The sequence below is a fragment of the Delphinapterus leucas genome, chromosome 20 (genome assembly GCF_059928025.1).
Source record: "Delphinapterus leucas isolate spDelLeu-1000000601 "Yukka" chromosome 20, BTC_Dleu_Yukka2, whole genome shotgun sequence".
NCBI classification, from domain to species: domain Eukaryota; kingdom Metazoa; phylum Chordata; class Mammalia; order Artiodactyla; family Monodontidae; genus Delphinapterus; species Delphinapterus leucas.
The window spans coordinates 11073906-11100044 of record NC_143148.1 but is presented as its reverse complement, the minus strand read 5'-3'; the positions used below and the strand labels follow the sequence as shown (position 1 = coordinate 11100044).

Below are 26139 nucleotides of genomic sequence, written 5' to 3'. Positions count from 1 at the left end.
AAATAGGGAGGACACCATCCTTCTCTGTAAAGGCAGCAACTGTGAAACAGGCTGAGATACAGCTTTCCTAGGAAGGAGGTTTTGGGATAAAGAATGAAAATATTATCTGAATTAAAAATTGTAATATTTCAGGAAGGAGAGAAACCCACTTACCCGGCCCATGGTTTTAGAACTGCCAATCATCCTCAGAAGCTGAGTCCAGAGAAGCCAGAGCTGAGGGAGGAAAAAGAAGCCTTGAAACACAATGTAGCTCAGAACTCCCAAAATTAAGGTAAGAGAGCCTTTCTTTTTCCTTCTTTATTCCTGTTTCTCGCCATCCTTGCCCACTCTCTGCCCTCCCAAACACATAAACACATGTCAGGGGATATGAGACAGAGTCCAGACAAACTCAAACCCTTTCCTGTGTCTGGGAAACAAGCCTCACAAGCGTGGATACAGAGCAGAGGCTCTCTTGAACCAAAGCCAGATCCAGACACGCCCCTCTGGCCTATTTCTCATTCTGATCATGCCAGATGTACCCAGCTTGGGTTGTCCAGTCACATTAAGCAGATCCTCCTCCCCAATTCAGCCCTACCTTCCAGGGTTGAGACCAGGCCATACAACACAAACTTCAACAAGCTTCATGTCCTCAAGGTGGACCTGGACTCTGCCAGACAAAAGGCAGAAAACAGGGACTTCCCTGTTGGTGCAGTGGTTAAGAATCCACCTGCCAGTGCAGGGGACATGGATTCGAGCCCTGGTTTGGGAAGATCCCACATGCCGTGGAGTAACTAAGCCCGTGAGCCACAACTACTGAGCCTGTGTTCTAGAGCCCTCAAGCCACAACTACTGAGCCCACGTGCCACGACTACTGAAGCCCATGTGCCTAAAGCCCGTGCTCTGCAACAAGAGAAGCCACCACAATGAAGAGTAGCCCCCACTCGGTGCAACTAGAGAAAGCCTGCGCACAGCAAAGAAGACCCAATGCAGCCAAAAATAAAAATAAATAAATTTTTTAAAAAGGCAGAAAAGAGTAGGGACCAACTTGGAAAACCTGACCACCGTAAAACTGTCTGCCCACGTGAAGCCTGAACTTGACTCCAAGGTCCTCTGGGCTGACCAACCTGGATTTCCCTATCACGATCCACTTTGCTTGCTGGCATGAATCACTGCCACCCAGTACCCACAGGAAGATGTGAATTCATACTCACTAAAGCCATACAGTAATACATAGATATTTGTAACCTTCTATGTGATAGCTGTGCTATACACATTAAAATTTAATCCTGAAATGTACTTATTAACTCAGTTCAACAGATGAGGAAATAAAAGCTCAAAGAAGCAAAGGTATTTTCCCATATCACAAATTGTAAGTAGAAGTGGTGTTTTCAATCACATTTCTATAATTATAAAGTCAACTTTTTTTTTGAACTGTTGTCTCTGACACCCAGATTTTTTGTTTCATTATATGAAACCTGAAAATAAATAATTAAGACAGCACCTGTCAAAAGATTTACTAAAGAGATGTTTTAAAGCAACAAAGATAGTACAATTTTATAGGTATTCAACTGTCAGATTTTAAAAGTTGATGATACACCACATATTAGTAAGGCTGTAGGGAAAAGAGCATTCTCATGCTATCCTATAGACCTGTGAAAACCTAGTGCAATTGAGACATGTACGAAAAATTATGCATAAGAAGAATTTAATGATGAAAGGCCGTTTCTGAGACTTCACCTAAAGGAAATAACTGTAAGATGTGCCTAGAGATGTATAAAGGAACATGATGATAGACACTAGTTAAAATGAAAAAAAAAAAAACGCTGGAGAAAAATCTAAATGTACTTAGATGGGTAGTTAATTCAATAAAGTGTATTCATTCATATAATGGAAAATGAAACAGATACTGAAAATGATTGTGCAGATCACTGGTTCTCAATAGGGGGTGATCCTGCCCCCCAGGGCACATTTGGCAATGTCTGGAGACATATTTGTTTGTCAAAATGTGTGGAGGGGTGCTACTGTAACTAGTGGGTGGAGATCAGGGATGGTGCTGACCATCCTACAAGGCATAGGAAAGCCCTCCACCACAGCTAAGAATTATCTAGTCAAAAATATCAACAGTGCTAAGGTTGAGAAACCCTGACATAGACTTATTAAAGGAAGATAACGTAATCCAGAGTCTCTATAATATATTATTGACAATGCCAGTATATGATAAAACTTATGAAAAATGCAAAGAAACAGGAAAGTTACTGATAATCAAGAGAAAAATCTCAATAGAAATAAACCCAAAGATGATCCAGACAATGGAGCTAGTAGACAAGGACTTGAAGATACTATGATTAACATGCTAAAGAAAATAGAGGAAAAGATGGACAAAATGGAATGCAAAATGGAGTATATCAATAGAGATTTAGTAGACTCATAAAAAAGAGACCCACATGAACATTTTATAGTTATAAAAATATAATATCAAAAATTTTAAATGTATTGGATGGATTTAACAGCAGAAAATGGTATTAATTAACATAAAGTCAAATTAACAATAACCTTACGCAGAGAGAAGAAAGAAAGAACAGAGCTGAATGTAAGAGAAATACAAGAAACAGATAAAATGTGGAATTGAACACCTAAAAGAAATAGAACGGAAAATTGATTTTTGAAGAAATAATGGACAAAATCATTCCAAATCTCATGAAATATCTTGATACATAAATCAAAAAGCTCAGCAAACCTAACCAGATAAAATAAGGAAATTCTTACCCAGGCATATCATAGCCAAATTGTTGAAAAACAAAATTGAAAAACATATCTTGAAAGTATGTAGTTTAAAAAAGACATGTTATAAATAAACAACAACAACAAAAATAGTTCTTATCTCAACAGAAACTTTAGCGGCCTGAAAAATGGAATCGTATCTTCAAAGTGCTGAAAGAAAAAACTCTGACAACTCTGAATCTTATGCCTGGAGAATATATCTTTCAGAAATGAAGGTAAAATAAAGATTTTTTTGAACAGAAGCTGAGAGAGTTTCTGATCAACAGACCCACAATACAAGAAATAGTAAAGGACAGCAGTCAGGCTAAAGGAAAATAATCCTAGATGGAAGCATGAATGTGCCAAAAAGCAATGAACAGCTGTGGACAAGTAAATATATGACTAAACAAATGGACTATTTAAAGGAACCAAAACTAGAATGCTTTGTGAAGATTGTATTACTGGAAGAAGGAATGACAATATCAGCATAAATGGATTTAAACTATTGAAATGTTCTTATGTTATTTGATATGTGGTTAAAAACCCTACTTTTTTTTTTGTCTCAGCTGTGTCATGCGGCATGCAGGATCTTAGCTCCCCAATCAGGGATCGAACCCGTGCCCCCTGCATTTCGAGTGGAGAGTCTTAACCACTGGACTGCCAGGGAAGTCCCCTAAAAACCCTATTTTAAAGAAGACTGTATTAAAGATGCACCCTATATGGGGAAATATGTATACATATAGCTGATTCACTTTGTTATACAGCAGAAACTAACACAACATTGTAAAGCGATTACATTCCAATAAAGATGTTAAAAAAAAAGATGCATCCTATAATAGCTCAGGTAACTACTAAAAGAATTATACAAAGATGCACAACTAAAAAAGCTAATAGAGGAGATTAAATGGAATAATGAAAACTACCTGATTAATTCAAAAGAAGGCAGGAAAGGAGGAATAAAGAAATGAAGAATAAATGGGATAAACAGAAAACATATAGCAAGATGGCATATTTAAACCAAACTATATCAGTAACTGTAATAAAATGTGAATGGACTAAACATTGCAATTAAAAACTAAGATTTTCAGATTAAATTAAAAACAGGATCAATTACACTGCTTATAAGAAACATACTTTAAAGACACAGATATGTTAAAAGTAAGAGGGGAAAAGTATATTAGACAGTAATTAGAAGCACACTGGTATATTAACAACAGATAAATAGACTTAAATGCAAGAAGTATTATAAGTAATAAAGAGATATTTCCTACAATTCAACAAGAATATAACAGTTATCCTACATTCCTTCTACTCCTAGTAAGATAGTTTCAAAAGCAAAAGTCAACAGAATTAAAGGATAAGTTTATAATTAACTTTAGAGATTTTTTATACCCTCCATTGGTAACTGATAACAGGAAGAGAAAAAAAAAAATCAACAAGGCCATAGCAGGTTGAACAGGAATAACCAAAATGACCCAACTGAACATTATACTCCCAAACTACAGACTACACATTCTTTGCATATTTTTCAGAATATTCTGGGCCATAAAATAAGTATCTATAAACTTCAAAGGATTAATATCAAAGAATGTATATTTTGGAACTCAAAAACTGGTATTTCTCAAATGTTTCCAAATATAAAAATTCACTTGAAATAATTACAGGTCAAAGAATAAATCATAATGGAAACTAGAACATATTTGGAGCTAAATGATAATAAAAGTATGGCATAACAAAGCTTGTGAGATGCAGTCAAACCAATGCTTACAATGATATTTTTAGTTTTAAATATATATTTTTTGTTTTTGTTTTGTTTTTACAAATGCTGCAGATAAATGCCATTCATTATCTAATCACTGGTAATTACTAGGTGTACTAAAGACATTGACATAGTAAATCAATTAGTAGTGAAATTATTATGAAAATCCTTTGTCAAATTACTACAATGCCAAATAAATCCATAATTTATTTTCTCCCAGTAGATAGCATGAGCATTTATAATGATTGCCCACTTATTATTTTCCTTTCTTATTACTCTTTGATCCCCTTCACCCAAACATAAATTTATGTTTTATAAAAGTAGTATGGTTAAAAATCAATGATCTACCTTTGGAAGCTAGAAAAGGGAAAGCAAATTAAGCCTACAGAAAGTAAAACATACTAAAATGAGTGGCATAAAAAACCCAGATCTATAACAGAGGAAAATCAATAAAGCCAAAAGCTATTTCATTGAAGAGATAAGATTAATAAACCTCTAGCTATACTGTTCAAGGAAAAAATTGCCAATATCAGGACTATAAAAGGAGATATCACTACATATATTATAGACATTATTAAATTGATAACAGAATTTTATGAACAACTCTATGACAATAAACTTGAAAATATAGAAGAAATTTTAAAATTTCTTGAAAACAATTCAATGAAACTGATATAAAAAATGGAAAATCTGAATATTGTTATATTTATTAAAGAAATTATATCTATATTAATTAAGGACCTTCCCATAAAATGTCAGGCCCAGAGGCTTCAGTGGCAAATCCTCCAAACAGCTAAGGAATTGAAAATGCCAATCAAACTCAGTATCTTCTAGAAAACAAATAAAAATGGACCATGTCTTGAGGCCCTCATAATTGTGATATCAAAACCTGACAATGACATTACAAGAAAGGAAAACTACCATATATCTCTATCACGAACACAGATGCAAGTATATTAAATAAAATATTAGCAAGGAGAGGCCAGTGATATATATGACCAAGAGATTTATTCTCGAAATGCAAAGTCACTTTATTTTTAAGAAGCAATCAATATAATCTTCAAACTTTAAATAATAAATGAGAAAAACCATTCAATCATTTCATTACATGCAGAAAAACCATTTGATAATATTCAACATCAGTTCATGATTAAAATTCTCAGCCAGCTAGGAATAGAACTTCTTTAATTTGATAAAGGGGATCTACAGAATAAAACTGAGAGGTAAAATATGGACTAATGTCTTGAGTTCAGGAATAAGGCAAGGATCTCCACTTTTACCACTTCCATTTAACTTTGTATTTGAAGACCTATCCAATACCATAAGAGAAAAAAGTGAAATGAAAGGTATGAAGATTGGAAGGAAGGAGGTAAATCCATATTTATTTGCAGATAACATGATTTTGTACATAGAAAAAAATTTTCAATCCTACAGACTATTAGAATACATGAATTTATTAGAAAGTTTGTTGAATAAAAGGTCACAGTATAAAACAAACAATTATAGTAAAGCAAAGCTATTGAAAAATGAGATTTTAAAAATCCCAACAGTTCATAAAAAACATGAAAAATATAAAACACTTTGGAATGAATCTAACAAAAGAGGTGCAAGACTTTTAGACTGAAAACAACAAAACATTTAGGAAAGAAGTTAAAGAAGAATTAAATAAATGGAAACATATTTCATGTTCATGAATTGGAGGAATCTATTCTAAGATGACCACTTCTCTCTAAATTGATCTACTGATTCAATGCATCTCTAAACAATATTAGCAGCTTTTTTTTAGAACATTAAGAAAATCATTCTAAAATTATATGGAAATGCTAAGAATCCAGAACAGTCAGGGCAATTTTGAAGAACAAAGTTGTCGAATGTACATTACCAGATATCAAGACATAATATAAAGCTACTGTAATTAAAACAGCAGGACTGACACAGGATTGACAAACAGACCAACAGAATAGACAGTCCAGAAAGAGCCCTGTACATATATAGTCACATTTTTTAAACAATAAAAGTCTGACTTAGAGCAGAAAGGATAGTCTTTTCAACAAATGGTGCCTGAGCAATTGGCAATCTGTGTGGAAAAAATGGTTTTGACCCTGATCCCACCACATATACAGATGTAAATTCAAGATGGATCATAGGCCTAAATGTGAAAGCTAAAGCAATAAATTTTCTGTAAGAAGAAACAGGAAAATATCTTCATGATCTTGGGGTAGGCAAAATTTTCTCTTTTTTTGGTTTAATTTTTATTTCCACTTACTTTAGACTTAGAGAAAAGTTGCAAGAGTAGTACAGTTTCCTATATACCGCTCAAACTAATTTGAACATCTTACATAGGACAATGGTCAAAACCAGGACATTAACATTGGTACAGTACTACAAATGGCATATCTTATTCAAATATCACCAGTTTTTCCCACTAATATCATTTTTCTTTTCCAGGATCCTATACATGATCCCACACTGCATTGAGCTGTTATTTCTCCTCAGTCTCTTCCAATCTCCACAGTCTTTCTTATGGTAATAGCTTTCAACTGCTACCATAACAAATTACCACAAATTTAGCTTAAAACAACACACATTTATTATCTCACAGTTTCTGTGAACTTGGAGTCTGGACAGTTTCGATGGATGGTCTCCTCATGCTGGTCTTATAAGCTGCAAACAAGGTATCAGCTGGGCTGTGTTCTCATTCAGAGGCTCAAGTGGGGAAGAATCCACTTTCAATTTCATTCAGATTGTTGGCAGAATTCATACGCTTGTGGCTGGATCACTGAGGGCCTCAACTTTTTGCTGGCTGTCAGCTGGAGAGTGACCTCAGGTCCTAGAGGCTGCCTGCAGTTTCTTGCAAGGGCTTGTCCAACACTGCCTTACTTCATCAAGCCCACGAGCAGAGTCTCTAGCTCCAGTATGCTATGATGGAGTCTTTTTTTGTTTTGTTTTTGGTTTTTTTTGGCCGTGCCTCGCAGCACATGGGATCTTAGTTCCCTGACCAGGGATCAAACCCACGTCCCCTGCAGTGTAATGCAGAGTCTTAACCACTGGACCACCAGGAAAGTCCCTATGATGGAATCTTATGTGACATAATGTAACCATAGTAGTGACATCCCATTACTTTTGCCGTATAAAGTAACCTAATCACAGGACTGACATCCCCTCACCAATTTTCTATTGGTTAGAAACAAGTCACAGGTCCTGCTTGCACTCCAATGGAGGGGGATTATACAATGGCATAGACACCAGCAGGCAGGAATCATGGCTGTCACCCTAAAGTCTATCACACCTAATTCATGACCTCTTCACTTCGGAGGAGTACCAATCATTTAAGTTATCAAACGTCCTTCCACTTGGTTTGTCTGATGTTTCACAATTGGAATGAGGCTCTGCATTTTTGGCAGTACCACTGGGATGCTCTGTCCTTCTCATTGTATGACATGAAAGGGCTCATGATGTCAATACTTTATCACTGACGATGTTAACCTTGATCACTTGGTGAAACTGCTTTCTGATGGGTTTCCCCACTAGAAAGGTACTACCTTTCCCTCTGTTGTTAATAAATATCGTGGGTGATGGGGAATCCTTTGACACTAGGCAAACCCTTTTTCTCTTCAAACTTTCACCCTCTAGTTTTAGCATCTACCAGTGGATCTCATCTGAAACAACGATTACTGTGGTGTTTGCCTAATGGCCATTTTCCATGTCCCTCTTTCCTTCTACATTTAACAACTGGAATTCTACCATAAGGAAGATCTGTCCCTTCTTCCCCAGGAAAAGATGTTTTAAACAGAACAAAAATGCAATAGCCATAAAAGAAAAAGATTGTTAAATGAGCTCAGTTAAAATTAAGAATATCTCTTCATTATAAGATGTCATTAAGAAAGTGAATAAGAAGTTACAGGCTAATAGGAGATATTCCCTTTCTCTGTCTGTCTCTCTCTCTCCACACACACACACACACACACAGGTTTATATACACACACAAAGGACTTGTATTCAAAATATATCTAAAATTCCTACAACTCAATAGGAAAAGGAACAAAAGCCAGGCTAAAAAATGGACAAAAGATTTGAATAGACAGTTCATCAGAGTATGTCAAAATGGGCGCTATCATATGAAAAGATGCTCACATTATTTATCAAAAAAATACAAATTAAAATCACAATGAGGTACTCCTACACATGCAACAGAATGGTTAAATTTAAAATGACTGACGATATCAAGTGTTGGCCAGTTTGAGAAGTAACTAGACCTTGCATACATTGCGGTCGGAGTGTAAATTAAGTTAACCACTTCCACCCCCAGGTATATTCCCAGGAAAAACAAGAACATGTGTCCACAAAAAGACTTGTACAAGAATTTTCATAGAAGGTTTATTCATAATAGTTAAATACTGGAAACAACTCATCATCATAAGAATGGATAAACAAATTGTGGTAAGGTCATACAGTGGAATACTACACAACACTTGGGTTGGGGGTAACCTACTGATTCACAAAACAACACGTATGAATCTCAAAAGTTCAGTTTTGGACAAAAAGCAGCAGAGACAAGAGATTCCATTTATATGAAGTTCAAGAACAGGCAAATCTCATCTTGAGTGATAGAAGTCAGTATAATGTTTACTTCTTGTGCGGGAGGGTTCGTTCTAACTGGGGCAGGACACAAGCACATCTTCCAGGAGGGGATAGAAATGCTCTATTTCTTGATTCGGGTGGTGTTTTCAAATGTAAAGATTCATTAAGCTATACGCACAGCTAAGATATGTATACTTTATTATATATATTTCCATGAAAAAATGATAGAGACCTTTATTTGATGATAATGGGTAAAACCATTATATTTCAAAATGTTACCCTGTTATGACAAGTAAAATAACATGTATGAATATATGCATGTGCATTGAGGGATAGATAAAAAAATTTGGAGTAAAATGTTTACAGTAGTCTCTTCATTTTGAGCTTTTCTGTACTTTCTGAATTACTGTATGAGAATGTATTACTTCTATAATAAAAATGATAATAGAGCTAATCGCTCTCTTTGAGATTGGAGGGTGAAATAAAAGATGAATATGGTGATATTTGGGGTATGATGACGAGGCCTTTTTTTTCTCCAAGGGCTTAAAGTCTCTGAGTTGATTGTCTCATACTGGAATATCAAGGTTCTGTGTCACCAGTCATGAACTTTGATATTCCATAGTTTTCCCTTTTCTGGATTCCCCTGACTCACCTGGACAAATCCTCTTGTCACTACACTCTCCACCTACTAGGCCTGGACTCCTTGTTCCAATTCAGGAATTACACCTGGCTTGGAAACAGAAAAACCTGCACATAAAAGAAATAGAACTTAGGCATGCTGCAGCTCTCAACAAATCCAGACACAGTCCTGTGGTGAAGGGGCAGGGAAGTCCCACATAAGAAAGGCCAAAGGAAAGCCATTCAAGGAACCAGGATGATGATGCCTCAAGGAAGATAGAGTAGAACAGTCATTTAAATCTCAAATCCCTCAGAAATTCAAACACTTCAACCTCCCTAGAGGGTCACATTAAGGGAAGAAAAAAGCCCTAGAGATCACATTTTGAATTTAAAGATTTGATCATAAAGACTCTGCTTCTATGATTTTTCAGTATCACATCCTTATACAAGTTCTTCTGAGACAGTACACTTATAAGTAGAGGCTGTTGCCACATTCCCAAACGTCACTACCCCTGAAATTACAAAGCCCTAAGTTCCCATATGGCCTGAGAAATTGGAAGAAGTGAAGTTGATCAAGATATAGAATTGGTACAGCATGGAGAGCAGGCGTGTTCAGCATTCTAAACTCAGCGATGTGTCCATGTAATGAAATATTAAAGTCATTAAATGCTATAAGGGAATGAAAATATTCAAAATATCATGTCAGTAAAAAAAATTAGGATACAAAGACCAAAACCTCAATTAAAAAGTGGGCAAAGAATCTGAACTGATGTTTCTCCAAAGAAGACACACAAATGGCCAGTAAGTATGTGAAAAGACCCTCAATATCATAAGTCAACAGGGAAATGCAAATCAAAACCACAAGACCCACTTCATACCCACTAGGATGGCTATAATAAAAAGGAAAGATAATAACAGGCATTGGTGAAAATGTGGAGAAATTGGAACCCTCACATGTGGCTGTTGGGAATGTAAAATGGTACAGACATTTTGGTAAACAATCTGACAGTTCCTCGAATGAGTTACCATATGACCTGGCAATTCCACTCCTAAATGTATACCTAAGAGAAACAAAAATATATGTCTACACAAAAACCTGTACACAAATGCTCCTGTCAGCATTATTCATAATAGCTAAGAAGCAGAAACAACTCAAATGTCCATCAACTGATGAATGGATAAATAAAACATGGTATATCCATACAATGGAATGTTAATGTTATTCAGCCTTAAAAAAGAAGAGGGCTTCCCTGGTGGCGCAGTGGTTGAGAGTTCGCCTGCCGATGCAGGGGACATGGGTTCGTGCCCCGGTCTGGGAAGATCCCACATACCACAGAGCGGCTGGGCCCATGAGCCATGGCCACTGGGCCTGCGCGTCTGGAGCCTGTGCTCCGCAACGGGAGAGGCCACAACAGTGAGAGGCCCGTGTACTGCAAAAAAAAAAAGCAAAAAAAAAGAAGAAACTTCCGACACATGCTACAATTCAAAGAAGCTGGTCACAGAAGACCGCATATTGTGTGATTCTAGTTCTACAGAATGTCCAGAGGGGCAAATTAATAGAGACAGAAGGTAGGTAAGTGGTTGACCATGGCTGGGGCAGTTGCAGGAAATGGGGAGTGACTGTTGATGGGAATAGGGTTTCTCTTTAGGGTGACGAAAATGTTCTAAAGTTGACTGTGGTGATGGTTTCACAAGCCTGTGAATATATTAAATGTATAAAATTGTACACTTCAAGTAGCTGAATGGTGTGGTATGTGAATTGCATCTCAATAACATTGTTAAAAAATCAGGTTACGAATGCACAAAGTCATACAAATACAAAATACGATTATATTTATAAAAATATATGTACTTATCTATATATAGAAAAAACGACAGAAATCAATAAATAGAAAAAATATATAAATGTATGTACCTATTTATTAACATTGCTTATTTGTGTGTCATAGCCTTGGTTTTCTTCCTTTTCCTAAATGTATATTTCAGAAAATTTTAAACAATAGCCATTCCTTAATTTCACACACATACACACACACACACACACAGATATGTTTTTTTATTTTTTAAAGGAGCAACCTCTTCTCTAAAGAGGTAGAAAAAAATCTCACCTCTTCTTCCCCCCTTTAATATCCCTGAACCTGAAGATAAAGCCTAGTACACTCTATAACAAAGGTTCTCAAAATTTTATCTCTGGGAACTTATCAGAAATGCATATTCTCAGCTCCATCCCAGACCCACTGAATTAGAAATCCTGAGGCTGGGGCCCAGCAAACTGTATTTGAACAAGCCCTGCAGGTGATCCTGATGCAGCTTACATTTGAGAACCAATGCTGTTCTAAAAACAGTTCCTGTGTTTTTACTGAAAAGTTTTACTTCATTTCCATCAGTTCCCAGTACTTGAACCAACCCTAATTTGTTTGTCTATAGAAATGTATGTCTGTGTAAACTGGAGGCTATGATGTTTTGTATACATTAATGGTAGTCTCAATGCTGCTTCCTATTATATATTCCTGATTGACAGATTTATTTTGCTTCTGAACCTGTCCTCCTAGCTAAGATGTCCTGCAAACAGTCGTCGCATTTACTGTCACTATGCATTTAACATCACTAGAATAAAAACGCTAAGGTGTAAAATCCATTTTTCTTCTCAGAGTTCTCATAATTTGATCATATTCTGGCAGTGCTGCTATAAACAAAATGATGTCTCTTCCTATCAACTCCTGAGGCAGGTCACCTGAATTTCTCCAGTGGCATTTCAGATCCTCTATCTTACTTATTCCTATCCTGATTTCATTTCTTTTTTTTTTTAATTTTATTTATTTTTTATACAGCAGGTTCTTATTAGTTATGTTTTATACATATTAGTGTATATATGTCAATCCCAATCTCCCAATTCATCCCACCCCCCTTTCCCCCCTTGATGTCCATACATTTGTTCTCTACATCTGTGTCTCCATTTCTGCCTTGCAAACCGGTTCATCTGTACCATTTTTCTTGATTCCACATATATGCATTAATATATGATTCTTGTTTTTCCTTTCTGACTTACTTCACTCTGTATGACAGTCTCTAAGTCCACTGATTTCATTTTTTTACTGGATAACAAGTCATTTGAAGATAGCAACTATATCTTCTTGTCATTGTGTTCCAATGAATACAAGCATAAATATCTGGTATTTGACTCAAATTTCAAAACCAGAAATTTATCCTTAGGTTATGACTATAATAGGACATAAAGATCTATGCATAATGATGTTCATTATAGACTAATTTAATTTTTAGTCAAAAATAGAAATATAATAGCTAACAGTAGGCCACAGGTTAAATAAATTATGGAGAGAAGGGCTTGGGGACCCTGACGGGGTGATTCCTCTGCATGGCCCTATGATTTACAGATATGTCAGTACCAGGCAGGACATTTCAGCTGAAGGAAAAGAAGGATTACATGCCTTTAAAGTTAAAGTGTGTTTTATGAATAATGAGGAAACACCAACTCACCTGAACTTAAACTTTTAGTTGTGTAACAAAAATTCTTTCCTCTCTCAGGATACTTTTTTTTTCCGAGACAGGCAGCACTGGGAACAGAGAAGGCAATCATGAGACATCAGGATTTTCTTGGAGAGCACATTCACTTACAAAATACCCTCCCTCCGTGACCATACCCCTTTACCCAGTCCACCACAAACAACCAGATGGGAGTAGGAAGGAGACTGGGACAGCGTTGACCTTTCCCAGTGTGAGAGAGGCCCCTGATGTCTAAGGTGGAAGCTGTCTAATTCACAGCAGGTTCCTGGGGCCAGAGTTTTGGAAATGCTGTGGTTGTGAAACATAGCTGGCCCCTCGGAACTTTCTAAGGGGACCCTCCCAGGAGGGAATCCTACTCCTGGGACCTTATCAGGTCTTCCCAGAAGCCTGTCTTGGGGCCGCATCCAGCTTCAGAAAATCTCATCTCATGATCGATTGCTGGGATCCTCCATTCTTCCATTCTAAAGCTCAGAATCTGGCTTCCCTCCTTTATCTGCGCCAGACCCCAAGTGGCTGTGAGAGGAGAGGGCTGAGGAATCAGCGAAGTCTAGAGCCAAGAGTTCCAGTGACAACCCACATGGCCACACAACTCTCGCTCATCCATAAGCCACGCAGTTAAATAAGCACAATCGCCCAGTTAAATAATGACACACAAACGCACACATTGTCACGGAGACACGTCTACACCTACACACACACACACACAAATATCTCAATAGGCATACAAATCTTCTCTGCTGCTCACGCAGACACGAGCCTGAGACTCGAGGCCCGACAAGCTGCGTCCGCGCCCAGAGCGTCCTTGCCTTGAGTGCCTGTCACCCCCACCGCGGGTCCCAGTCCAGCTGCAGTGAGAGACTATGGAAGCTTCCGCCCATTCTTATCTTTGCATACGATCTACTCACCACGTAGGGACCACAGCTGCTCGGCCACCGGAAGAGGACGCAGGGACCGAGGCTGATGCGAGCCCGGTGGCTTCTGGGAAATGCAGTCCACCCGGAACTGTCCTGGCGCCGGGAGTGCGCGGTGTTCCGAGTGCGCAGGCGCAGGCGTGTGGCGGCACGCGGCGGAGGTTGACCCGACCTCGGGAGGACTGTGCCTTCAGGTAGACCTGCGTACGTGGAAAAGGCGAGTGGAATATGAGCCCAGACTGTAGCAGTCCGAGCAGGCGCTTGGGGACTTAAGAGCCTCAAACCTGCGTGCAGCAGGAGGAGGAGTCGGTGGTGGGCTCTTGGGTACGGTGGTTACCTACGTGTGAGCTGTGAGGACAGGACTTTAGTTTTCACCCTCCGCCCAGGTAGCATCATCACCTGGAGTAGCGCCAGGAGCACAGCTGGCATTAAGTATGCATTTGTTTTAAAGAAAGAACGCCTGGGCGTGTGTAGGTGTGTTCGCGTTTTCATGGTGTACGATGTTGTGGGACCCATTGTGTGTCTGTAACCATGTATGGGATTGTTTCTGTTTGGTTTGTTTCGTAGAGTGTGGATGTGAAAATGGTTTGTGTTTCAGATTTTGAGATATTATAAAACTTGTTAAGCACACTTCCTCCCCACTCCTCCATCCCCACCCCGAAATTCCTCCTGCCCAGTAACTTGCTTTTCTTTCCATAAAAGGCCGAGTCTGGCTGACTTTTGCCCAAGACACATACTAGCAGGGCTGACTCATCCATTAGACACAGAAGGCAAAATGCCTAGGGCCCACAATACTTTTAGGGGCCTACAAAAATGTCTTTTAAAATCAGAAGTAAACATTAATTTTTGGTCAAAGAAAGTGTTTAATTCAAAGAAACTCAATTTATTATTATTACTATACCTAAACAATCGTAAAATACTATTATTTTTATTTTCTGTTTTTTTGGAAGAAGGGGCCAACAAAGGTCATAATGCAGCCCTGCACCTTAGCCAAATAAAATCAGATTTCAATCCAGCCTTCTTCCTCTCTCAACTCCCCAGTGGGACTTGTGAAAACAGCGCTGTACCCGCTGACCTTAGGTGAAACTGCGGTGAACTCTGACCTTCCCTCATGTGAGTCCTCCATGGCCCCAGTGGAGAGTGGAACATTTCTTTTCCCAGCTCTCTGGGCAGCTTGAAAGGAAGTTTGAACGTATTTTAATCTCCTAATAAAACTTTATTTCCCAGACTCTTCTAGAATAAACATTAAAAAGTTTGAGTACTTTTGTGACTGTGTGTGGAATTATATAATATGATGCACTATTTGAGGCCTGTGAGATTATGACTTTAGTTATGAGATTGTATGTTTTTATCTGTGAGTATGACTTAAAATTTACTTGACTTTTTTGCTTTTCTTACATGTGCATTCTGTGGATATTGTGAATGTGGATCACTGTGAACAGGCTTACTGAGTGAGAAACTACATGACTCCGAGATGGATATGTGGGATTTTGATTATATGAATATAGAACCCTGTGATATTATGACTGTTTATGTTTGTGAGTGACTAGGCCGCCTTACTCTTCTCAACAATGAAAGAGAAATGTTGCACCTTTTTGCGGCAGTAACTTTAAGATTTGGGTAAAAGGATTTGCTATTTATTTGGCAAATCATTTGGATATTTTATGTTCAGTAAGACAGATTTTTTAAGAAGAATCCAAATCAACATATCTTTTCAAATAAGACAGAATTCAGAGTCATATGCTGTATATGCAAATGGTTGCCACTTTTGTGTCCATGTTAGGCTCCCAGAGGTAAGCTTTCATTCTTCTGTGCTGTGAAGGAATTTTTAGTGGATAAGTTTGGAAAGCCCTGGACTAAAAACCGAATTATTTACACTTGAAGAGTCAGAGAAGAAGGACCAGGGAGTCATGACCTGAATTCTACGTCAAGCAACATTGTTACTTCGTTTTCTGAAGAGAAAACTGTGACTCAGAGAAGACACACTTAAGACCATTCAATTTGTCCACCAGAGAGCTACTTGCCAAACTTCAAATTATAGGTAATTAATACATTGTTTTATCAATATATATGTTCCAATGAAATACAAAATTATAGTACTATTTCCTATGTAAGACCTTATTGCTGTTAAAATATGGCAACTATGAATGGGAGAGTGGTCATTGTCAGTGATAATAGTTATATCTTTGGTGTTCCCATTCTTCACATTGATTATTTATTTTAAAAATAAATTTATTTATTTTATTTTATTTTTGACTGTGTTGGGTCTTTGTTGCTGCGTGCAGGCTTTTCTCTGGTTGCGGCGAGTGGGGGCTACTCTTCATTGCAGTGTGCAGGCTTCTCATTGTGGTGGCTTCTCTTGTTGTGGAGCACAGGGTCTAGGTGCACGGGCTTCAGTAGTTGTGACACACAGGCTCAGTAGTTGTGACTCGCAGGCTCTAGAGTGCAAGCTCAGTAGTTGTGGCGCACAGGCTTAGTTCTCCGTGGCATGTGGGATCTTCCCGGACCAGGGCTCGAACCCGTGTCTCCTGCATTGGCAGGCTGATTCTTAACCACTGTGCCACCAAGGGAGCCCCTCATTGATTTTTTAAAATTATATTTCCTTCCACTTTTAATAAAATACTAAATACTTCAGTATGCATCTCCTAAAAATAAGGGTATATGTACTTCTAAATAAATTCCTAATGGAATTCCAGGACAGAGGTTATATACATTTTTTAGAATCCTTCCACAAGAGAACTTTGCAAGAACGGTTAAGTAATATAAGCAGAGAAATGGAGACCCTAGGAAAGATTCCAGAGGAAATGCTAGACACCCATGTTCATAGCCACATTATTCACAGTAGCCAAAAACTGGAAGCAACCCAAGTGTTCATTGACGGATGAACAGGAAAACAAAATGGGACATATACATATGGTGGATTATATTATTTAGCCTTAAAAAGATGAAATTCTGACACATGCTATAACTTGGATGAATCTATAGGACATTATACTAAGTGAAACAAGCCCATCACAAAAAGATGAATACTGTATGATTCCACTTAATATGAGGTACCTAGAGTAGTCACATATATAGAGACACAAAGTAGAGTGGTGGTTTTCAGGTCTGTGAGAAGGAGGAATGAGAAGTTATTATTTAATGGACATATTCTCAGTTTTGCAACATAAAACGGGTTCTGGAGATGGATGGTGGTGATGGTTGCATAACAGTGTGAATGTACATAACACTACTGAACTGTACACTTAAAAATGGTAAAATTAGGGCTTTCCTGGTGGCACGGTGGTTGAGAATCCGCCTGCCAATGCAGGGGACATGGGTTCAAGCCCTGGTCTGGGAAGATCCCCCATGCCGTGGAGCAACTAAGCCTGTGCGCCACAACTACTGAGCCTGCGCTCTAGAGCCCGCGTGCCTAGAGCCCATGCTCCACAACAAGAGGAGCCACCGCAGTAAGAAACCCATGCACCACAACAAAGAGTAGCCCCCACTCACTGCAACTAGAGAAAAGCCCGCGTGCAGCAATGAAGACCCAACGCAGCCAAAAATAAATAAATAAATTTATTTTAAAAAATAAATAGAAAATAAAAATGGTAAATTTTGTGTAATGTGTATTTTACCACAACTTAGAAAAATAATAATAAAACCAGAAATGCCTGAAATGAAAAACACTGTGACAGAAATGAAGAATGCTTTTGATGGGATCACCAGTAGACTGGACATGGCCAGGGAAAGAATCAATGAGCTTCAAGATAAGTCAGTAGTAACTTTCTAAACTGGAATGTAAAGAAAAAGAATGAAAAACAGGTAAGTGGAACAGAATATTTAAAAAAAACGAGGATAAATATAAAATGTGTAACATATGTAAATGAGAACACAGGGAGAAGAGACAGAGAAAGGAGAAAAAATATTGAATTAATAGTGGCTAGGAATTTTCTACAATTAATGATAGACACAAAACCACAGATCCAGAAAGCTTAGGATAAATACCAAAAACGACACATAAGCATACCATGTTCAAGCTTCAGAAAACCAAAGACAAGGATAAAATCTTGGAAAAGAAGCTAGAGGGTGGGGATAGCAACTGACCTATGGAGATACAAGGATAAAAATTAAATCTGACTTCAGAAAACATGCAAGAAGATAATGAAGTATTTAAAGTGTTGAAGGAGGAACTTCCCTGGTGGTCCAGTGGTTAAGACTCTGCACTCCCAATGCAGGGGGCCTGGGTTCAATCTCTGGTGAGGGAACTAAGATCTCACAGGCCACATGGTGTGGCCAAAATAAATAATAAAATAAGGTGTTGAAGGAAAAAAACTACCAACCTAGAATCCTATATCCAGTGAAATTATCCTTCAAAAGTTAAAGAGAAATAAAGACTTCCTCAGACAAGCAAAAACTGAGGGACTTTGTTGCCAGTAAATCTGCCTTCAAGAAATGTTAAAAGAAGTTGTTTATAGAGAAATAGAATGATATAGGTCAGAAATTCCGATCTACATGAAGAAAAGAAGATCACTAGTAAAGGAATAAATGAAGACAAAATAAAATCTTTTATTTTTTCTTATTATTGATCTAATTTATATATAAAAATTATATTTATTCAAAGTAATAATAACAATAATGTAATTATGGCATACCAATAAGTGAAATGAATGACAGCATTGTTATAAGGGATGAGAAGGAGGAATTGAGAATACTCTATTATAAAGTAGCTATACTGCCTGCCATTAGGTATAATATTCAGGCTTCTGGATACAAATGTTCAGCAATATTCATAATAGCCAAAGTGGAGACAACCCAAATATGCATCAACTGATGTGGTATATCCACACAATGGAATATTATTCAATACCAAAAGAGAAATGAAGTATTGATACATGCTATAACATGGACAAACCTTGAAAAAATTATGCTAATTGAAAGAAGCCAATCACAGAAAAATCACATATTATGTGATTCCATTTATATGAAACCTCTAGAATGTGTAAATCTATAGAGATAGTACATAGGTTACTGGTTGCTTGGGCCAGGAATTGTGGTTGGGGGGTGGGGTGGGAAGATAGCTAATGAGTTTGGGACTTTGAGGGGGATGAAAATGTTCTAAAGTTAGATTGTGGTGATGGATGCACAGTTCTGTAAATATATTAAAAACGATTGTACACTTTAAATGGGTGAATTGTATGGTATGTTAATAATATTACAATCAAGTTGTTTTAAAATGAAATTTATTAAATAGAAAAACAGAGGGAATCAATGAAACCAAAACCTGGTTCTTTCATAAGATCAATACAGTTGACAAACTTATCATCAGACTAAAAAGGAAAAATAGGAGAAGACACAAATTACCAGTATCAAGAATGATAGGGACTTCCCTGGTGGTGCAGTGGTTAAGACTCTGCCTGCCAGTGCAGAGGACACAGGTTCGAGCCCTGGTCTGGGAAGATCCCACATGCTGAGGAGCAACTAAGCCTGTGTGCCACAACTACTGAGCCTGTGCTCTAGAGCCCGCGAGTCACAACTACTGAGCTGGTGCACCACAACTACTGAAGCCCACACGCCTAGAGCCTGTGCTCCACAATAAGAGAAGCCACTGCAATGAGAAGCCTGTGCACCACGATGAAGAGTAGCCCTGCTTGCCTCAAATAGAGAAAGCCTGCACACAGCAACAAAGACCTGACGCAGCCAAAAATAAATAAAATAAATGAATATATTTTTAAAATGGAGTTATTACAATAGAGAGTTCACCAAATAATATGCAAATGGCTAATAGACACATAAAAGGTGGTCATTAACCACCAGAAAAATACAAATTAAAATTGCAATGAGATACCCTTACATACCCACCAGAATGGCTAAAGTTATAAAGACTGACAACACCAAACGTTGTCTGGAGCACTTATAAATCTCATATGTTTTTGGTGGAGTGTCAAATGTTGCAATTATTTTGGAAAAGCGTCTGGCATGTTCTTATGAAACTAACCCTGTTAACATTTACCATGCAGACATACCCTTACCAAGCAATTCAAGTCAAATATTTGTTTAAGTGAAAAGTAAACATATGTTCTCCCAAAGATCTGTACAAGATCGCTCAATCACTGCTTTATTTCTAATAGCCCAAACCTGGAAACAGCACAGCTGTCCATCCTAAGAGAATGGATAAACAAACTGGTTTATTCATTCAATGGGCTGCTATTCATCAGTAAAAAGGAATGAACTTCGAGTATATATACAGCAACATGGATGAATCTAAGATATATTGAGTGAAAGATACATTAATCAAAAGAGTATATGCACTTTGATTCAATTTCTATGATGTTCTAAAACAGGCAGAAGTAATCTGTGGTGGAAAATGAGAGCAGTAGTTGCTTCCTGTGGAGTTGGAGTGAGGATTGATTAGAAGGGCATGAGGGAACTTTGTGGGCTGGTAGTAATGTTCTATATCCTGATAGAGATTTGGCTTATACCAATGAATGCATTAGTCAGAAATTAGTAAATGTTTACTTTAGATTTGTGCATTTCATTGTATGTAAGTTTTACCTCAAAAGAAAATTATTATAAGTAAATATTGAATTCTGGTTAATCATATGAATGTGGACATACACGACATACTCAGAATAGTCAAATACATTGATACAGAAGTAGAACAGCAGTTACCAGAGGTTAGGGGAGGGAAAATGGAAAGTTATTGTTTAATGGGTTCAGTTTCAGTATGGGATGATGAAAAAGTTGGAGATGGGTAGTCGTTGTGGTTACACAACAGTGTGAATATACTTAACACTACTGAATGGTACACTTAAAAATAGTAAATTTTATGTTACGTAAATTTTATCACAATTAAAAAGGAAAAATATGTGGTTACATTAATATCAGACAATCTTAGACTTTAGAACAAGGAAAATCACTAGGGATAAAGTGAGATATTACACAATTATAGAGGACCTATTCACTTAGAAGACATATCAGTCCTAAATGTGTATGCACCTAGCAACAGAGCTCCAAGATACATGAAGCAAAAATTGAAAGGAGAAATAAACACACAATCAGAAATTGAAAGTAAAAAACACTGTTTATACTAGCACTAAAATTATGAAATATTCCTAAATAATTTATGTAGCTACTCTGCCCTCAAGGAGGTGGACCATAACTCCCCATTTCCTCAGTGTGGGCTATGTGTAGTAACTTTTCCCCAAAAAGCACAATATGGAAAGGGAGAAAAAGAGAAATTTTATGATAGAGAAACCTGACAAACCCTACCTCATCTAGATGGTCAAGGTCAACATCAACAGTGATACATCCTGTTGATTGTGCATCCTTGATATGACGTGATAAAGAGGCACTTTACCTCTGTGAAAGGCTGAGAGAAAAAAGCTGCAGACCAAGGATACTCTGACAATGTTATCTTTCAGAAATGAAGGAGAAATACAGCACACTTTCAAACAACTGCTGGATCAAAGAAGAAATTAAAAAGGAAATAAAAAAATATCGAAATGAATGAAAATGGAAACACAGTATGCCAAAACCTAAAGGGATGCTGCAAACGCAATTCTATGAGGGAAGTTATTAGTAATAAACACCTATATTAAGAAAATAAAAAGATCTCAAGTAAATAACTGAACTTTACACCAGGATAAACTAGAAAAAGAAGAACAAATTAAGCCCAAAGTTAGCAAAAGGAAGGAAAAAACAAAGATAGAGCAGAAATAAATGAAACAGAGACTAGAAAAAAACAATAGAAAAGATCAATGGAGCTAAGAGCTGTTTTTAAAAGATAAATAAAATTGATTAACTTTTGCTAGATGAAGAAAAAAGAAGTACTCAAATAAAATCAGAAATGAAAGAGGAGACCTTACAACTGATACCACAGAAATACATAGAATCATAAATGACTAGTATGAATAATTACATGCAAACAAATTGGATAACCCAGAAGAAAAGGATAGATTTCTAGAAACATACAAGCTACAAAGACCAAGTCAGAAAGGAATAGAAAATCTAATTAGACTGCTAACAAGTAAGGAGGTTGAATCAGTAATCAAAAACCTCCCAACACAGAAAAGCCCAGGACCAGATGGTTTCACTAATGAATTCTACCAAACATTAATGAAGAATGAACACCAGTATTTCTCAAACTCTTCCAAAACTTAAAAAGGAAGGATCACTCCCAAACTCATTTTACAAGCCTAGAAATGCCCTGATACCAAAGCCAGATAAGGACACTACAAGAAAAGAAAACTACAGGCCAATATCCTTGATGAACATAGATGCAAAAATTCTCAACAAAATATCAGCAAACTGAATTCAATGTCATATTAAAAGGATCATACACTATGACCAAGTGGGATTTATCCCTGGGATACAAGGATGGTTGAACATACACAATGTGGGGACTTCCCTGGTGGTCCAGTGGATAGTGCTCCCAATGCAGGGGGCCCAAGTTCAATCTCTGATCAGGGAACTAGATCCCGCATGCATGCTGCAAGTAAGAAGTCTGCATACCACAACAAAGATCCCGTGTGCCACAACTAAGACCCGGCACAGCCAAAATAAATAAATATATTTTAAAAATATGCAATGTGGGGCTTCCTTGGTGGTGCAGTGGTTAAGAACCCACCTGCCAATGCAGGGGACACGGGTTTGAGCCCTGGTCTGGGAAGATCCCACATGCTGTGGAGCAACTAAGCCCATGCACCACAACTACTGAGCCTGCGCTCTAGAGCCTGCGTGCCACAACTACTGAAGCCCGCGTGCCTAGAACCTGTGCTCCACAACAAGAGAAGCCATTGCAATGAGAAGCCTGTGCACCACAACGGAGAGTAGCCCCTGCTCACCGCAACTAGAGAAAGCCCGTGCCCAGCAACAAAGACCCAACACAGCCCAAAATAAATAAATTTATAAAAAAATTAAGGATTTAAAAAAAATGCAATGTGTACCACATTACATCACATTAACAGTATGAAAGATAAAAATCATAGGACCATCTAAAGAGATGCAGAAAAAGCATTTGACAATACAACATCCTTTCATGATAAAAACTCTCAACAAATTGGTATAGATGGAACATATCTCAACATAATAGAAGCCATATACATCATTCCCAGAGCTAACATCATACTCAATGGTGAAAGGTTGAAAGCTTTTCCTCTAAGAACAGGAACAAAACAAGGGTGCCCTCTCTCACCACTCCTACTCAATATAGTACTGGAAGTCTCAGCAGAACAATCAGAAAATATAAAGAAATTAAAAGGCATCCAAATCAGAGAGGAAGAAATAAAATTGCCTTTGTTTGCAGATGATATGCTTTTATATATATAGAAAATCCTAAAGACTACACCCCAAAACTGTTAGAACTGATCAACGAATTCTGTAAAGTTGAACAATACAAAATTAATGTGCAAAAATCAGTTGCTTTTTTATACAGTAACAACAAAGTGTCTAAAAAAGAAATAAAATAATTACATTCACAATATCATCGAAACAATAAAATACTTAGGAATAAATTTAAATAAGGAGATGAAAGACTTGTATACTGAAAATGATAAGACTTTGATGGAAGAAATTGAAGACACAGATAAAGAGAAAAATATCCTGTGTACTTGGGCCAGAAGAATTAATATCGTTAGAATGTTCCTACTACCCAAAGCCATCTATAGATTCAGTGCAATCCCTATCAAAATTCCAATGGTATATTTCACAGAAATAGAAAAAAGAATTCTAAAACTTTCTGTGGAACCACAAAAGACCCCTAATAGCCAAAGCTATCAGAGGAAAAAAAGAGCAAAGCGAGAATCATCCCACTTCCTAATTTCAAACTATACTACAAAGATATAGTAAGTAAAACAGTGTGGTCCTGACATAAAATTAGACACATAGACCAATGGAACAGAATCAAGAGCCCAGAAATAAGACCCTGCATATATAGTCAACTAATACTTGACAAGGGAGTCAAGAACACTCAGTAGGAAAAGTATAGCCTCTTCAAAAAATGGATAACCACATGCAGAAAAATGAAATTTGACCTCTATCTTAAACCACTCACAAAAGTTATCTTGAAATGGATTAAAGACTTAAATGTAAGACCTGATGCCATAAAACTTCTAAAAGAAAACACAGGGAAAAGTTATTTGACATTGGACCAGGCAATTATTTTTTGGATATGACACAAAAAGCACAAGCAACAAAAGCAAAAATCAACAAGTGGGACTACATCAAACTGAAAAGCTTTTGTACAGGAAAAGAAATAATTTTAAAAATGAAAAGGCAACTTATGGAATGGGAGAAAATATTTTCAAAGCATATATCAGATAAGGGGTTAACATCCAGAATATGTAAAGAACTCATACAACTCAATAGCCAAAAAACCCAAACAGTCCATTTTTTTTTAAAAGGGCATAAGAATTAAATAGACATTTTTCCAGAGAAGAAATACAAATGGCTAACAGGTACATAAAAGATGCTCAACATCACTAATCAGCATGGAAATACAAATCAAAATCTCAATAAGATATGACCTCACACCTGTTAGAATGACTATCATCAAGAAGGCAAGAGATAACAAGTGTTGGTGAAGATGTGGAGATAAGGGAACCCTTGTACACCGTTGGTGGGAATGTAAATTGGTGTATCCATTATGGAAAACAATATAGAGTTTCCTCGAAAAATTAAAAATAGAATTACCATATGATACAACAGTTCTACTTCTGGGTATATATTCAAAGTAAATGAAAATAGGAATTTGAAGAGGTATATGCATTCCCATGTTTATTTCGGCATTATTCACAGTATGGAAACAACCTGAGTGTTTGTCAACAGATGACTGGATAAGGAAGTTGTAGCATATATACAATGGAATTTATTCAGCCATGAGAAAGAAAGAAACGCTGATATTTGCAACAACGTAGGTGGACTTTGAGGGGATTATGCTAAGTGAGATTAATTCAGACAAAGAGAGATACTGTATGATATCACTTATATGTGGAATCTTAAGGCGAACTCATAAATACAGAGAGTAGAATGATGGATATTAAACGTTAGGGGTTGGGGAAATGGGATACGTTGTGTAACGGTACAAATTTGGAACTAGGAGATAAGTCCTGGAGAGCTAGTGGACAGCATAGTGATTATAGTCAATACTACTGTATTATAAACTTCAAAGTTGCTAAGGGACTAGACCCTAATTGTTCTGGCCACAAAAAAGACATGAAAATTAGGTGAGGCGATAGACGTGTTAGCTAACACTAAGATGGTAATCATATTGCAATAAATAAATGTATCAAATCAACATGTTGTATACCTTAAACTTATACAATGTTATATATCAATTATATTTCCGTTAAAAAGGAATACGAATTACATGGTGTGATTTCTTAATTGGAACTCAAAGAATAACTTTTTTGAAATATTATGTAGGGTGGTATTAAATACTGTAATATTTTCTCCAATTACCTAACCATGCAAGAAACCAAAGCAAAGGAAAAGCGGAGAATTTTGCTGCTTCTCATGTCCCATTGGTTGCACCTCCTTTTTATGGGTTCTTGGTCAAAGGTGACTCCAGGTCCAGGTAGTAAAGAAGATTGTTCATTATAGCTCAGCCCGTCCCTTTTACGATCTCTATTTTTACCTCACGCATAGCACGCCTTTATAATTATTTTCCATTTATATTTCCAATTTCTGTCAGGGAACAATGAGAAAAAGAAAACGCAAGCCAAGTTCTACAAGCGCCCCAAGACTCCACCTGCTGATTCAAAAATAAAATTGCAGACAGGCGGGAAGCTCAGCCCTACAGAGGATTCTGGGACGTGTAGTCTCGACGCTTCCTGTGATTGGGGCACTTCCGCTCCAGGAAAGCGCGGATGTGTTAATCGAGCCGCTGGGGAAATAGAAGAGTACAATCCAGTGCTGTGCGTGTTTGGAGGCATTTCGGATACCGGAGGGCGAGAATACGAAGCCGCCCCTTTCGTGGATTCTGGGAAATTGGATTCAGGCCGTCGATGTTGGAGTCGGCACTTTCGC

At 37.3% G+C, this 26139-nt stretch overlaps 1 protein-coding gene and 1 long non-coding RNA gene across 8 annotated transcripts in view; one reads left to right on the top strand and one right to left on the bottom strand.

Moving 5' to 3' along the window:
• The window catches only part of ZNF404 (zinc finger protein 404), a 37896-nt gene extending 22680 nt beyond the window's left edge, over positions 1 to 15216 (bottom strand). The window contains exons 1-4 of one of the 7 annotated variants that reach the window (XM_089902757.1): positions 14128 to 15216; positions 13196 to 13272; positions 9732 to 9826; positions 154 to 213 (exon numbers count right to left, since the gene is read on the bottom strand). In XM_089902757.1, coding sequence (XP_089758883.1) covers positions 154 to 183 — 30 coding nt within the window. In that variant the 5' untranslated portion in view covers positions 184 to 213; positions 9732 to 9826; positions 13196 to 13272; positions 14128 to 15216. The other 6 variants (XM_089902755.1, XM_089902756.1, XM_022585468.3 and 3 more) reach the window with 6 other exon arrangements.
• The window catches only part of LOC149744591 (uncharacterized), a 30370-nt gene extending 4573 nt beyond the window's left edge, over positions 1 to 25797 (top strand). Inside the window, exon 3 of the long non-coding RNA XR_016390923.1 lies at positions 133 to 25797. This is a non-coding gene — a long non-coding RNA (uncharacterized LOC149744591). The remainder of the gene's footprint in view (positions 1 to 132) is intronic.
• Positions 25798 to 26139: the final 342 nt, after the last annotated feature.